We start from the raw sequence: 15,119 nt of genomic DNA on the forward strand, positions 1-15,119 counted from the left end.
TATACTTAGAGCTACAATGCGTGATATAATAATATAATATAATAGGAATAATAAGAATAAAGAAAGTATATTATAACATAACAGACTGTTCCATTAAGACCCGGAGATCCCATTAAAACGACGGCGTAAAAGACAAAATGGTTTCCACCAATTTTACTAGTGTTAATTATAATAAAGATTGTATTAATAATAAAATAATAATAATAATAATAATAATAATAATAGTAATGATAATAATAATAATGGTGATGATGATGATAAATGATAATACTTAATAATAATTATCATTATTATTATTATCTTCAACATAGGCCTAAACATCAGTATGCCGTCATCTTCATCATCATAATGATCATCATCACCACCACCACCACCGCCATGATCATCAATCATCGTCATTATCGTCATAATCATCCTCACAATCATTTCATCACCACTATCATTACTCTGCTGAAGTTACAGTTATGCCTACTAATATGGATGTTCAAGATGAAGTTTAATTATACTGAGAGCTGCAATGCGTGATTAATGAGTAATTATATGCATGAACATTTCTACAGGAAAGATACGAAGACTAGTTACTAAACAATTTTCCAAAAACACCAGTGAAGGGCTGGACACCCACAAGTCCACTATCAAGGCAAATTTTATAGGCTCCATATATAGACATCTGGAGTTACTCAGTGATACGGTAGTAAAACAGCAATTGTATTTCACATCAAAGATTTTTGCTGGCTCCATTTGGATCCCTCACATAATATTTAATGTTCGAAAAATTGAAATGGCCAAACACACATTTTTTTGCATTGCATTTTAGTCTCTCCCTCATTTTGTTACCTTTTTCTTTTTTTCTGTTTTGTAGGCTAGGAAAGACAGATGCCAGTTTCAATTGTGCACCTGTGAATTATGAGCCTGCTAACTACATACATATATACATACAGGGTCGAGCCACCAGAAGTTGTCGTTTCGTTGGTAATTATCGTAAGACACCTGATACTTTACAAGTTCAACAACTCGATGGACCCACCTTAGACAGAGGTGGCGCCAAGATTTGTCCGACGGTAAGCTCGATGTAACCTACGAGTGCCGATGCACCCGACAAGGGCAAAGCGGGCGTGGTTGGGCGTCGTTAAAAGTCTTTCGAAAGTGATCTTGGGGGTGAATACCCCGAAAAATATGGCAATGCATGTTTTAAAGGCTTACGGTATTTAATCGATTTCAAAGTCTAATAATATGTATAAAATACTATTTTTTCTCCCAGACAAATTGTAATTTTTCTCCCCGTCCACCCCAATCCCGCCGGCGCCATCCCTGACCTTAGAACAGGGACGACAAAAAAACAAGCTTATTTAACATTAACAAATTGAAGCACAAATATACAGCCTAAATACATCTAAACATTCAACACTTCCCGGCCATCGGAAATTATAAGCAAAGCCGGGCACTCACTGCGTCGTACGACGCCGTATGCCCGTCGGCCGACGAATCCAGCTCCGCGCCCTGTGAGCGTTAAAAGACGCGACACCCCCACCTGCTGATTGCCGGTGACAGTCTGAACGAATCGTCATGTTTTGTCATTAAAAACGATCCGCTGGGCGCGCACGGTCGCAGCGTTGCTTCTTCCATTGGAAAATTGTCGGCCGACGGCTGACCTGCACAGTGAGTGCCCGGCTTAATGGAACCAAAATCCAGTGTCTATTTTAACCCGTGCATCACTCTATATTGGAACAACATCCATGATTAAAAGTTTCAAGACGGAATTGCAGAATGTAATTGTGGTTTTTCCCATTTTGATTTGCTTTTATAACCTTCGCTCTTGTTTTCAACTAGATATTGCTTGTACTTTGATGAATTAGAAAGTTTAAAATATCACTGTAGACTGGTTTCCGCCTATATAAAGTGCAACATAGGAAACGTGTAATCCTGATGATATCAACATTGCAGAAGTATGTACACAGTTATAACTAGAGCAGTCACTCCATAAAGTGCATAGCTCCGCCCTGTGCCTGGATACCGAACAATACGCAGGTTGGTTGTGGGTGATTCCATTATTTTTCTTTTGTCCACGAGGGTAAAAAAATCGAATTTCCTTGACCTTGTCCTTTGACTTTTTCTTCCCAAATTTATTCTCTTACATTATTATATGCCATTCCACTAAATTTTACGATTACTCATTCATTAATCTGTGAATATTGGTGGGGCTGAGGTAATCAATAAATTGACAAATCACAGTCCAAGAAGCTAGTTTGGGGATATTTCTAGTGGCGACAGCATAGAAATCCGAATAGTGGAATCGGTTCGCTGTTTTTGCTTTACCCGGTTTCCAGCGTCGGTAGGCCTACTTGTCGAATTTACATCAGCATTACTAACTGCGAACGGCTTTAGCCTAGGTTGTATTGGAGGTTTTGCTGATAGTGGCTGTTCACATTGTAGAACACCATCGCCACCACCGTGAAGACTAATTTGTGGTATAAACTGCGTGTCGTCTGCTGTCTTTGACCAGGACAAGCGTCGCGTCACCGAAGGCTGAAAAGCGTCGACAGTACTTTCATCTATTGAAGGCGAGACTTTTGCAGCGTTAAACGGATTAGGCTTCAACTGTAAAAATAGAAAAGTTGAATATTGAAATTTGGAATAATAACATTTAATACAACAAAACACAACACTGCATGATTAAAATATGTACAGTTGCTGAACAGAATTATTCAACCATCTTGACTTCGTCACTGATTAAGGACGCCTTATATTGAAACTTAATTCTTACTTGCGTTTGCAAATTCGGATGAAGGTTCAGTCTCTGCACTGTGATCAATTGTAACAACCGTTTGCGTGTTCGGCCCCTCCAGTAAAAGCTGACAAGTCTATCCACAATTAGCATTGGTGGGTGGAATGTATGTTCACACAATTATTATGCTAACGTAATCACTATGCGTTCACGAAAATTTCACTCCTTAAAACGCACTTCCAGCCATAACAACACTTAAGATTTGCTGAACAAAAATTACACAAGCTGTAAAAAATCATCTCATTTCCCCAACTACACCCCTTAATTTCTGATTGTGTCTTCTATCAGCCCCTCCCCCATTGTTAAATTACCATTGAACCAACCTCACCTTCAGTGACGTAGACAATATTTTAAGACTGTTTGTGGAGCTGGAGGAACTTGTATCGCTAGGGAGTGGACATCTCTTCTTGCTGCGTCTGCTCACTCTTTTTCTGGGCGATGAAGTTTCTTGTAGTCGAACATGTTGCAGAATCTGAAACACATGTATAATGATATTCGTGTTGTACTTTTTTGAAGACGATTAAAATAACAATATTAATCGATGATTGTTACTTGATTGTAACTTGCTGGTAAAAGACGCTCGACTTCCAATCAAATGCTTCTGCTCCCCACACCTTTAATTTATTTTCATGAACCCACAACGGTAAGCTCTGAACTTACTTTTTAATTGTGTGTGTTTTTTTAAAAATGTTATTCATGAAGCATTTTGGCAACCTATATACATACCTACCTTGTGTTCTAATACTGTATTGCGTGACTTGCGGCGACTAATTTTACTTGAGCGTTTGTTATCACTCTGATTCCTGCCATGTAAACTCTCAGTTGCACTAGATCCTGTGTAGCCACCACCACCACTACCACCACCAACACCCCCACTACCACCACCACCACCACCACCACTACCACGAGGTCGTGAACCAACACTGCCACTATATCGAGCCTGCCACGTACTGATGCTATCATCACAAGTTGTCACACTCGTCGAAGTGTTTGACGAGTCACCTGTACATGCAGTTGATGAACCAACAGAGTTTCTACGAAAGTTTAGCTATTTACAAGATAGTAATAATTAATTTATAATGACGATAGCATAGAATTATTGTACGTTCTGTGATAATGATCGTAATAAAAGTCCTAATTATCTAATTAAATAAAACAGTTTCGTTAACTTAAATTATTTCATGGATTACATTTTACGTCATAGTTTCCTTCACATAAAAACTCTAAGTTACTTATGAATTAATACTTGACAAAAATATAAATTTTACCCCGAATCTATTATGTGAACCGAAATTTGTCGAAGGAATTGTATCACTTTGACTAAATCGGCGTCCCGTAGAAGCTGTCCGGCTATAGTTATGTGTTGACGACGTGTTAAATGTTAGGAAATGATCAGAGCAGTGGCGACTGTTACGTGTTTCGCACTGAAAAATAGATGGATTCGTTAGTACTATTGGGAGGTCTATATGTGTAATGATTGTGACAGCCGGCCCCATGTATTCACATTATCATCTTTGGCCAACTCGCCGCATTCATTCTCCTTTTCAAAATATTCTCTATTATTAAGCAGGGCTTGCACCTCTCTTGAATTCGCCACTGCAAGGCTAATATGCAAATATTATAAAGGATGATAATGATGCACTTCAAAAGTTCTCGAATCTATCTGGATATAATGCAGCGCGTGTAGATATAAAGCTCGATTCACATTCATACGTTTACGCAAATGTAATCAGCCTGAGACGTAGTAACATCAATTCTTGCTAGTCAACGCGTGTAATTGCTCTAGTCAAAACCAAGCTTTATATCTACACGCACCAGGCCTGCGAGAGTGGTGCCACTTTAAAATATTAAGATGTTATTTATATACCTTCATTTCAACTACGGTGGGTTGGGCAGGTTGCGGCTGTAATGCGTTCTTCACGGCTTCGTTGAATACGATATAAATTAAAACGAAAGTTATTGCCTAAAAAAGACGCAATCCAAATAATGTTAAGAAGAGTTTCCTATGCCTTATTAGATATAGTTATAAGTTTTTTTAATCTGAGGCCTAAACATTATGTTGAATTAAAAGTTGATTTTTCGAAATATCTATTTGCGGTTACAATAGGCCTTTGTGTATCAAATTTAATTGATGTATTCATTAACTGATTTATCAAAAAACGTTGATTTAAGATCACTTAAAGGCCTAACAGAACAATTTGGAGGCCATAGAGAAATTAAAAATAGGCTAGGTTTTTTTTTTTACATAAATAACCTACTTCATGTCAACATATGCCTAACAATGCCTATTTTTTGTGCATAAATATATAAATTAAATCAATCATTATTAAGTCATATTGAATGTACTGTACAGCATGGTTTCTACGAAACGAAGCCTACCTCCAGAAGAAGCAGAATTGCAAACGCTTGCTGCAGAGTTTGGCTATCAAATCTAACGGCAATAAGAGCTGTTATCCAACAGGAACTCAGCAACACGAACAATATACATGTCCCTCCCAGCTCATTCCTTAATATAAGAATGTGAACTTTAATTATAACAATATAGGCCTATAAAGTATAGCAGGAATTATGATATATAGTAAACATATATAGATGCAAGAATAAGAATTACTAAATGTTATTTATGAGTGAAAATTTGCCTAAAACATTTATTATTAATATGAATATTATAGAATTTTCCAATGTAAAGAGTTAATGAATTGTTAAGTACACAAAAAAAAGTATATGTCTGAAATTTCAACCAATACATCAATAACATTTAATCAGCCAAACATATATCATAAAATCCCGCCAAGTATATTAAACAGTGTCGATATGAACAGGTAATGTACCTTAATGAACCTCTTGGTCTTTTGGCAAATTTGCTTTTACGATTCATCAATAAAACTTCATTTGTTTGAAGAAATGTCAGAAACAAAAGAACAATCTATAGAAGAGATTAATGAAGTGAAGTAATTTTTGGTTGCCGTACCAATAAACACGTCATAACAATTCCATAATTTCTTATATTCTATTAAAATATTATTGTCTCGTTAATTGAAAGTGTACGGCCTATCTAATTGTTTAGGCCTAATATAAATACATGCGATTTTCAAGTTCAATGATTTCACAAAAAATAGCATAAATACTTGTTTAAACAGTAAAATTCAGTTAACTCAAAAGGTAGGTATCACTCACCATTATAAGCACCACAACTGGTCCCAGAAAACAAAGAAATATATGCCACCTTTTGAAACATCTGTAAAACGACACATGGACCAATTTTAATTATACTGTTGATAATCGGTACGTGGTGGATTTGCAGTTTTATTCGATACATATCATACTTCATTCATTATTGTGGTGCGCTCAAACCGATAAAAAGTAAGTAAAATCACACGGTTTCCCCAACCACAGTGTATAGAATTTTCACCTATACTCATGAGTACTTTTATATTTTTTGTGTATTTGCTGCGAAAATAATGTTTTTGTTCAATTTTATGTTTTCTGTGTATCTACCAGTAAAAAAATTATATTGTATTTTGTTTTTTTTGTAAATTTAACATTTAATGATTTTATTCTACCAGAAGAAAAACAAACAATGTTGTTTCTTAAATCTGAAAATCTTACCATTCGTGCAATCGTCACTTGTGCGCACAGTTTGTTAGGTTAAATAGTTAAAGGGTTAAAGGTTATATACTTTTTAAAAAATATTTTCTTCATCGGTATTCTCTGTTCCTACCTTACTAATGCCGCATACTCTTCAAAATACAATACAGCACAAATAAGAACGAGAACAAGAGGCAAAACTGAAAAAATAAAAAGAAACAAAAAGAAACTCATCTTTCGGTATTCGTAATTTCGATACCGTATGTCATATAATATGAAGGTTAACGGTAAATTCCTCGATGCGTTTTAGGCCAGGATGCAGTTAGGATTCGATAACGAAAACTTCTAATACAGTGGCGTATCTAGGAGGGTGCGCGCGTGCGCCCCCTTCCAAAATTACTCGCGCCCCAGTCGCCCCATCCCAAAAAAATCACAATCAAGTTGTTAAAAATCACCTAAAATAATTTTATTTTGCGAATTAGCGCCCCTCAGCTGATCATCGAAACCCCCCCCCCCTTTACCTCCCCCAAGATGTGTATAAGAACCAACAAGACTTCTACATACGCCACTGTAGTTTCTGAGAGTGGTTAATATTAGAGTATGGTTACAATTAGAGTGGGTTACTACTTAGCTTAATAGGCACCTGAAAATAATAGACCCCCATCAACACGAGCCTTTCGTGTCAAATAATTGATTCAATTTTATAGCGACAAAAAATGTTGATTTGAATGCCATTTTTGTCTATAGTTTTGGTGACTAATAGTAACACAATGGGTTATTATTATTACTATTAGCTGGGGTTTATTACTAGAGTAATGTGTTATTATTAGGAGTTTTACGGTAGTACTGTATACTGTACATTAAAAAAAATCATTCTTCGGCCTATTACAAGTTTACCAAACAATAAACGTCTAATGCGGCATGAAAGTATCTTACCCCATCCTGTAAAATGGTAAACCCAGGTGCGAACGGCATTCTTAAGTGAAGTTGCCCCAATGTACAGTCTCATAGTCTCCAGTAGTATCCAAAGAAACTGAGAGTTTACCCAATATTGAAAACCAACGACAGCTAAACGGCAAATTGTCTATAAGATTATATTTAGAAAAGTATTGATCGATGGAAACTTCGAAACCTTGGAGAATAAAACTAAATTCCCGTTTCTAAATGTTCACAATTATCGAAGATCTAATGCTACATCAAGAAATCGAAGGAAACAACAATTGTGTTTTCGTCGTATGTAGGCCTACTAATCAAGGACTTACAACTGTTAATAAGTAACAGTTATAACTCCTTGTGCTAATAATAATAATAACACAGTAGCAACATTCTAACAACAAAAATAATAATAATAATATTAATTATAAATTAATGATATTAACAACAATGATGCTGAATCTAGATTACAGTAATTCTATACTCACATTATGCTTTTCTGTTTGGAATGTAATAATGAAGAAAATGACAGTACCTATCATAGAAAGTGCTAAGCAACAGCGCACAACCACTGTCGAAGTTTCTAGAAACCTGCAAAATATCAATTGGTCTCTTTAACTATGTCACACATAGTGCTAAATGTACGAATTTGACTAAGTATTTTTATAACGGGTAAAAACAATATGTATAAAAGATGTTTATATAATTACCTCTATGAAACATATTTATACAGGTAAATCATCTAGGCCTATATAAAAGTATTTATAAACGCCGTTTTTATATAGACCTAATATAATCAGTGCCGGATTTAGAGGGGGCGTAAGCCCCTCTATTTTTTGTGAAAAATAATTTTCGTAAAGCTTATCAGAAAATTACCAAGCTAAATAGTAAAATAATCAAATATAACATCTAATTAATAAAGGTGCTAGAGGTTTAAGGGAGATTAGTTTCCTTGTACCCCTACCAGGGGCTCTTCCTAAAGACTCCATACTCAGTTCGCACATTCACGCCCCCTCTTTCTTGTGGGGCTGGATCCACCCCTGATAATACACATTTAAAAAGTATTTTCAACCTATTAAATTACATTATGTAATTAAACATGACTGTTTATATACTCTTAAAAAAGGTGTATAGATATGTACTAGAACAAATATGATTATTATTAAAAATAATCCATCGTTAAATACGTAAATGTCTATAGGTGTATATTTTTACCTTAGTGATATCAACACGAGTACAGCCACAAGTAGAAGAACTATTGCAATACTTGCACAAATGTACGTTATAATTAGGAGCCATTGCTCTTGGTCAATCTGTAAAGCAAAAGAAAGCATTAAAGGATAAATATAAACTTACTGAGAGCAAGGCATTTTATAAATATTATAAAGCATCGATGTCTGAACAGAAGTTAAGATTTGGGAGAAAACACGGAATGGAATTGTCAGACGTCTCAAAGAGTTTTCCTCGTATAGATTACTACCAAAATACATACATAAATGTGATATAACTTACCGGCGGTTTTGTAGATGGTTCGCAACTGGTGAAATTGGAATCTATCCACATACCCGTGGATTGAACAGAAATGCAGGAACGAGTTAGATACATGTAGTCTGAGAATTATAAATCCACAATTAGGTATATCAAGTCATAAATCCAGGCTCCTGAGGAGAATAATGTTGGTATGTTGTACAACTGATAAAACGTTTTTTTTTGACAAAAAACTCGTTCACGATTTTTGAATATTTGAAAACTGTGAGAAAAGGGGCGTAACCACTGTTTTTTTCACCCTGTCCCCACAATTTTTAAACATTCAATAAAATGTATCACATTAACTGTTCCCGATTGTTTTCGTCAAAAGAATTTTTTATGTCTTAGAAAAATCAGTTGATTAACATGTAAAACAATTATTTTCCTCCGGAGTCTGGCTTCAAGTTCACATTAACCGATATGTCTGGTTTCCTAAAGTGCAGTCGATTGCTTGAATGAATGACTGTTTGATCAATCGATCGATTTATTAATTGATCGATATTTGGTTAGATGGTTGGTTGAATGAATATTTGATTGATTGATTGACTAATTGACTTATTGATTGATATTGGTTGATATATTAATTATCTGGTTAGTTCATGGCTGACTGAGTCAGTTCGCTGAATGAAGCTCTGCGATGCTAGTGAAAACTACAGAACAGCGGAAACTTAAATACTGTAATTGATTTATTTTTAGTTTAATTTATTGATTGAATGATTGATCGATACTGAATACTGAAATAATTTATAATCCAACATAAAATAAGGGAATGCATTCAAAAACTGGCAAACATCGATTGCTCAATCAATAAATCAGTGTGTAGATTATGGAATAGGCCTAACTTAAATACTCAGCTTGTTTGCTATCTGAAAGATATTTTTTAATATTGATTATTGATTTATTGGTCAATCAATTGATCAATACATTTATTGATTGATTACATTTGATAAGACCTACCTGTAGAGTTGGGACACGCCATTGAGACCACTACTCCAGCTAATGTAGGATACCAGGTGACACCATTTAAAACATCTTGTGGGCACCATTCACGGGATGCTTTAGTGGAATTTACTGTTTGTAATAACATTATAATGATAACGTCAGTAGGTAATTTTAATTATTATTATTATGATTATTATTATTATTAATATTATTATTATTGTTATTATTATTGTTATTATTATTATTATTATTATTATTAATATTAATATTATGAATCCTAATACTTAACATAAGATTAAAACAGTCAGGCCAATATTGTATACAGTATACTATACCTGAAGAATCATTCACAACATAGGTGGATTGTAAGGGGAAATTTATGAGAGATGACGTTTCTTGGGGCCAACGAATAGTTAAAGGCGTCGTTCTGATATTTATGCTGGATGATGAATAGAGATCGAACGAAGAACTATGTATCGGACTCGGTAACGCGTTGGAAGAAGTGGCAACTGAAGATGAGAAAGTAGGCCTAATTGACAATGATGATGTAACCGCTTCAAGTACTACACTTTGGAGGGTTGAAATTATATAGGATGACGTAATTTCCGGTAAAGATGATGATGATGTTAATGAAAATGATGATGATACTAATGATGATAATGATGATGATACTGATGATGATGATGGTGATGATGATAATAATGATGATGATGGTGACGGTGACTGTGATGATGACGATGGTGATAATGATGATGATAATGATAATGATGAGGGTGATGATAATGATGGTGATAATAATGGTGATAATGATAATGAAAATGATGATGAAAGTGTTGGTGATAATGATGGTGAAGGTGATGATGATGTAACTATGCTATTTGTAGGCTTAGCTGATGAAGAAGGGGAAGAGGATAATATCAGGTCACTGGATGAAATATACAGCGTGATGAATAGTGAACTATCAGCAATAGTCGAAAGATATAAAGTCTGAACTTCAGACATGATAAGGCTGGACATGATGTTTAATGACGAGGATTGGGTTATGTCCATAGGCGTCGATGTCAAGACTTGAAAGGAAGAAACCTCGTATTCAGTCTCTATATAATAAATTTAAAGAAAAAACAAAACAAATATCAAAACTATTAAAACAAGTTAACGTGGTGGTGTGTCATGTGTGCAGTATGACATTATTTGATAATAAAGTGCTTCAAAAGTTAGTACGTAACAGTTGAACAACCACATGCCACATTTTGTTTAGTAAAATCGAACTAAAAAACAAAGCAATTAAATTGAAACAATACACATAGCAAAAGTGTTCTCCAAACCTATTATATAAGTGGTGTTTACTTCGGTAGCGAGACTATACTCTTCAAACACTGTAGTGTACTGTATCGACGGAGCAAGAAAGAACGATGACGTCACAGGTAACGAGGAGGTGGAAACGACAGACGGTTCCGCAGGAAATATCACCTCGACCCCTGACGAGAAAGTAAAATGAATGCCATGCGTCTTTGTTAATGAAACTAATTAAAGCGGCTCTCTCACGATCGGTCTTTACAACTCATGAATTATGACGTTTATGACGTCAGCGCGTGTAGATCTAAATGAGGGTACGCGCTGCATATCTGAGCCAATAGCAGGACTGAGAGCTCAACACATTTTAGTGTTGGATGTTGAATTATTCCAAATTCAGTCGACTAAAAAGTGTAAAAATTGTGAGATAGCCGCTTTAAATTACATTTTTGTGGGTTTTATTGAGGAACTTAAATATAATCAATTTAGTACAGAGGTTTAGTAACACATTATCGCTCCGTTCCGACGTACAGTTTTGCACCTGAAAGCAAGGAATATGAGTTAAAGTGCATCGTGATGAGAAAGAATGATAATATTAAGATGACTTTTTAGTATTTCCTATTGACGAGAAAAGAGCTTTGCAAAACTATCACACCTGAGACAAATATATATACCATATTTATTCAAATAAACGCCACGGGCACTTTTTTCTGAGGAGGGGCGTTTACTCGAGGCAGGCGTTTAATCGTGAGAGACATTCATTTTTTTGAATGTAAAATGGATACGATATACTCTAATAAACATCCTTAATTTAATTTTAAATGTGGAACTACAACACAAAATTACCATCAAAATGTGTTATTGCGTGTTCATAAAGAACTATTAATCCCAACCATGTTAGAAAAAATGTAATTCTATTGGAGCATGCAGAATATTAATAGAGTCATGTTTAGAAAAGTTTCTTCCATTAGTTTTGTTTACAGCCATTTTGAGGAAAAAGGAGGTGAATTCAACGCTTCGGGGCGTTTATTCCAGGAAGGTGTATATCCAAAATTAGGCTCTCGATGTGGCGTTTATTTGAATATATACAGTAGTTGACTCAGATCAAACTAACGACGACACATAATAACGAGAAAAAGATTGCATACAAATACTTTTGTTCACTCAGTGCGGTACACAGTGCATTTACTCACAGACACAAGTAACAACATCATTACAAATATATGATAACAAAAATAGCAATAGTAATTAAATTGTTGATGGTAATAATAAAATTAATAACAAATATGATAATTAACAATGATAATAATAATAATATTATTATTATAATATTATATATCATACTTATTATTAACATTATATTCATTTATTAATTGATTAGGTAATTGATAGAGTTTTAGTAACCAAATATTGTTTAGCTACACTAATTTCGAAAATACGAATCATTATCAATTACCTAATTAACATAAAGTTTAATTAGTAATTATCGATTAGCAATTAAATAGTCACCTAATTCATATTTGCATATGAATCCTTTCAAATCCGCGCAAGGTCTATCTCTCCAAATTCCAGTTGCTTTCGTGTCTCCAGTTAAAATATCAATGCACATCTCTTCACCTGCCGAAACGGAAATACAAACTGAGTATCGGAACTATCACCAAGGCAACCGTTGCTTTTGCGATTACCGCCGTAATTAAGTATTCAATAATACAGATCTAGGATTGCGGTAATTTGTTGTATGATGATAATGTAATGAGATTGTTAGTAGTACACCCCACACTGACCGTTTTGACTATCACATGGAGAATCCCAATTGATTCCAAAATTGTGAAGAGTAGGCCTATTGAGGTAAAATTTTAAAATTAATATTTTGTAATTTCATGGTGACCTTTCCGCTTAGCCATCACACCCTACCCGCCACATGCTATTATGATTGGTCAGTTGTTAAACAGCAGGTTTAAGCAAAGAATATAGAATTAACGGTACCGCTTATTTATCTGCGAGGTACCGGTATTGTATATATTTTCTTTATTTAATTCTCAATCGTAAGCCAATAACTCACAATAGGTATAAAATAGGTTTCAACAATCATGATATTTAATGTTATGGTTGAAGTTTATTAGCTCAAAACAGAAAGTATATAATATTATGTAAACTGTTAAAGTAGGTCTAATGATATACAGTATTTACCTTCTCGCTTGTCCGGTTGTCCCGCCTCCCAGTGCGTGTTGTCGTCTGACAACGTTACGCCATTTTCCCATATATAAGGTCCACCTGTCTTATGTTGACGCAGACCAATCCATAAATATCCGTGACTAAAGGGAGGATCTATTTGTTCGTTGATGAATCTCGGGAAAAACGGTATTAAAACAAGTTAATATGTTGTTTAAAATTTAAATAACTATCTTAATAATGTAATACTGTACTCTATAGTATAGGCCTATGTTTTATTAACATGTTGCTCCAACAAATGACATTTAAAATGAATTGATGAAAACATTATAATGCTTATGTTACTGTTATCGAAGTTCGGTAACATTCTATATCTTAATATAATCCTAAACGTATCAATACAATATAATGTTGAAATAATAGTTAAATAATTATAACATATAAGCTAACGTAAAACTTACCTTCTTTCCGACTCACTATCATAGTATAGGAGTCTTGACGAGTGCTGCGCCCGACATCTTGACCGCGCATCGTCCCAGCTAGCTAAGTCTGATTCAATCGCACCACTGCTATTTGGATGAATAAAGTAACAGAAGTTTCCATTGGTTACCCAAAAATCTGGACAATCACGCTCTTCTGAGAAATGTAAATGAAGAAAATATGATTGATATATATGAAAAGATATATGATATTGCCTATATATATATATATATATATATATATATATATTATATAGGCCTATATATAACAAAGAAAAAAATGATAAAAGCAGTCCTTAAATAAGAATACATTATGCTATACAAAAAAAAAACGACATGGCAATACTTCAGCTGCTGTGCGATCTTCAATAATATTATACTCGATTGTTTCTGTATTATATAGGCCTGATAATATAGTTATGTTAGGCAATTGTAAGTATTATCTTACCCGTTTCAAGCTGGCAATAGGCAAACCAAAATACAGAGACAGTAATGACGATATGTTTCAAGCCTAGTGTCATCCTTGAAGTGTACAGCCTCCGAATTAGTACAGGTCGGCGTTGTCTACACAAGCTTCCTATCGCCACTCGCCACCCTTTTCACCGCAGTCGTCTACTAACACCTGCTTTGAAGGATATATCCCATTAGAACATTTAAAAATCAATATTAAACGGAAGAAAACAACGACCAAAGAAACAAAGTGAGAAAAGATTATTATTATCAGTGGAATAAGTGATGAGTAATTGATAATGAAATTATTATTATCAAAAATATGATTATTATTTGATATTATAATTATAATAATTTTTGACAATTCAATACAATGCACTTGAATGTAACACTGTCTTAGTAAAAACATTTAAATAAAAACATCGAATATAAAATTATTAAATTTGCCATTCTTAGCCTTGTTGGGGGAGGAGGAGTGGTGGCTGGGGGAGGTGCGTTCTCACGCCTGCAACTCCAGCCTACCCATGCGTATAGTGTGCATACGCACAGGCACATATAAATAGGTCTACATACACATCTTATATAAACACATATGCAGGTTATATATTCCAATACCTAAATACAAAAACTGATAGACAATAGATATAAAGGCACATATATGAATATGTATATATACAATGAACACACTCGTATAATATATATACATACATACACATATACACACACACACACACACACATACATACACGCGTACACACATACAACATATTGAAATATACGATATTATATATGTATATGTATATATATATATAATTTTGAAAGGCAAATGGGAAAAACCCATAAAACAGCAAACGGCCATATAATGCAAAACAATTTAAATTTAAAATTAAAACGGAACAGTAGAGAAAATCCGATCAGAATGACAAAATAAACTAAGCATCCACTGGAAG

General features: G+C 34.4%; 2 protein-coding genes across 3 annotated transcripts; both read right to left on the bottom strand.

Moving 5' to 3' along the window:
- Nucleotides 1-922: 922 nt before the first annotated feature.
- Nucleotides 923-10,503, bottom strand: LOC117112181. Of its 2 annotated transcripts, XM_033255261.1 has the most exons (15): nt 10,111-10,503; nt 9,791-9,904; nt 8,819-8,916; nt 8,522-8,619; nt 7,795-7,897; nt 7,310-7,457; nt 6,507-6,573; nt 5,963-6,023; nt 5,617-5,711; nt 5,165-5,291; nt 4,653-4,748; nt 4,054-4,209; nt 3,516-3,833; nt 3,114-3,257; nt 923-2,598 (listed from the first exon to the last, which is right to left on the bottom strand). In XM_033255261.1, the coding sequence occupies exons 2-15, from the start codon at nt 9,810-9,812 to the stop codon at nt 2,242-2,244; spliced, it is 1,890 nt and encodes a 629-aa protein (XP_033111152.1). In that variant the 5' UTR covers nt 9,813-9,904; nt 10,111-10,503; the 3' UTR covers nt 923-2,241. The 2 variants fall into 2 exon arrangements, with proteins under 2 accessions (XP_033111152.1, XP_033111151.1); XM_033255260.1 differs by having other exon boundaries at nt 9,791-10,503.
- A 2,048-nt stretch (nt 10,504-12,551) lies between these two features.
- LOC117112165 (C-type lectin galactose-binding isoform-like) lies at nt 12,552-14,240 on the bottom strand. Its single transcript, XM_033255233.1, has 4 exons — nt 14,168-14,240; nt 13,702-13,876; nt 13,259-13,416; nt 12,552-12,685 (listed from the first exon to the last, which is right to left on the bottom strand). Exons 1-4 carry the CDS (start codon nt 14,238-14,240, stop codon nt 12,552-12,554), a joined length of 540 nt encoding a protein of 179 aa, XP_033111124.1.
- Between the last annotated feature and the right edge of the window lie 879 nt (nt 14,241-15,119).

The sequence above is a fragment of the Anneissia japonica genome, unplaced genomic scaffold (assembly GCF_011630105.1).
Source record: "Anneissia japonica isolate Jap-2015-1 unplaced genomic scaffold, ASM1163010v1 scaffold2707_len876726_cov182, whole genome shotgun sequence".
Taxonomy (NCBI): Eukaryota; Metazoa; Echinodermata; class Crinoidea; order Comatulida; family Comatulidae; genus Anneissia; species Anneissia japonica.

What these genes read in the sequence shown, in the direction of transcription:
- LOC117112181 (XM_033255260.1), bottom strand. Translation starts at nt 9,920, where the DNA reads ATGTTATTACAAACAGTAAATTCCACTAAAGCATCCCGTGAATGGTGC. An exon ending in CAGTTGTGGTGCTTATAATG is followed by an intron (nt 5,712 to 5,962) that starts GTGAGTGATACC and finishes TCTCTTCTATAG; the next exon opens with ATTGTTCTTTTGTTTCTGAC. An exon ending in TATTGTCTACGTCACTGAAG is followed by an intron (nt 2,599 to 3,113) that starts GTGAGGTTGGTT and finishes CTATTTTTACAG; the next exon opens with TTGAAGCCTAATCCGTTTAA.
- LOC117112165 (XM_033255233.1), bottom strand. Translation starts at nt 14,240, where the DNA reads ATGACACTAGGCTTGAAACATATCGTCATTACTGTCTCTGTATTTTGG. An exon ending in GATAGTGAGTCGGAAAGAAG is followed by an intron (nt 13,417 to 13,701) that starts GTAAGTTTTACG and finishes GTTTTTCCCGAG; the next exon opens with ATTCATCAACGAACAAATAG. An exon ending in ACAACCGGACAAGCGAGAAG is followed by an intron (nt 12,686 to 13,258) that starts GTAAATACTGTA and finishes CCGTTTCGGCAG; the next exon opens with GTGAAGAGATGTGCATTGAT.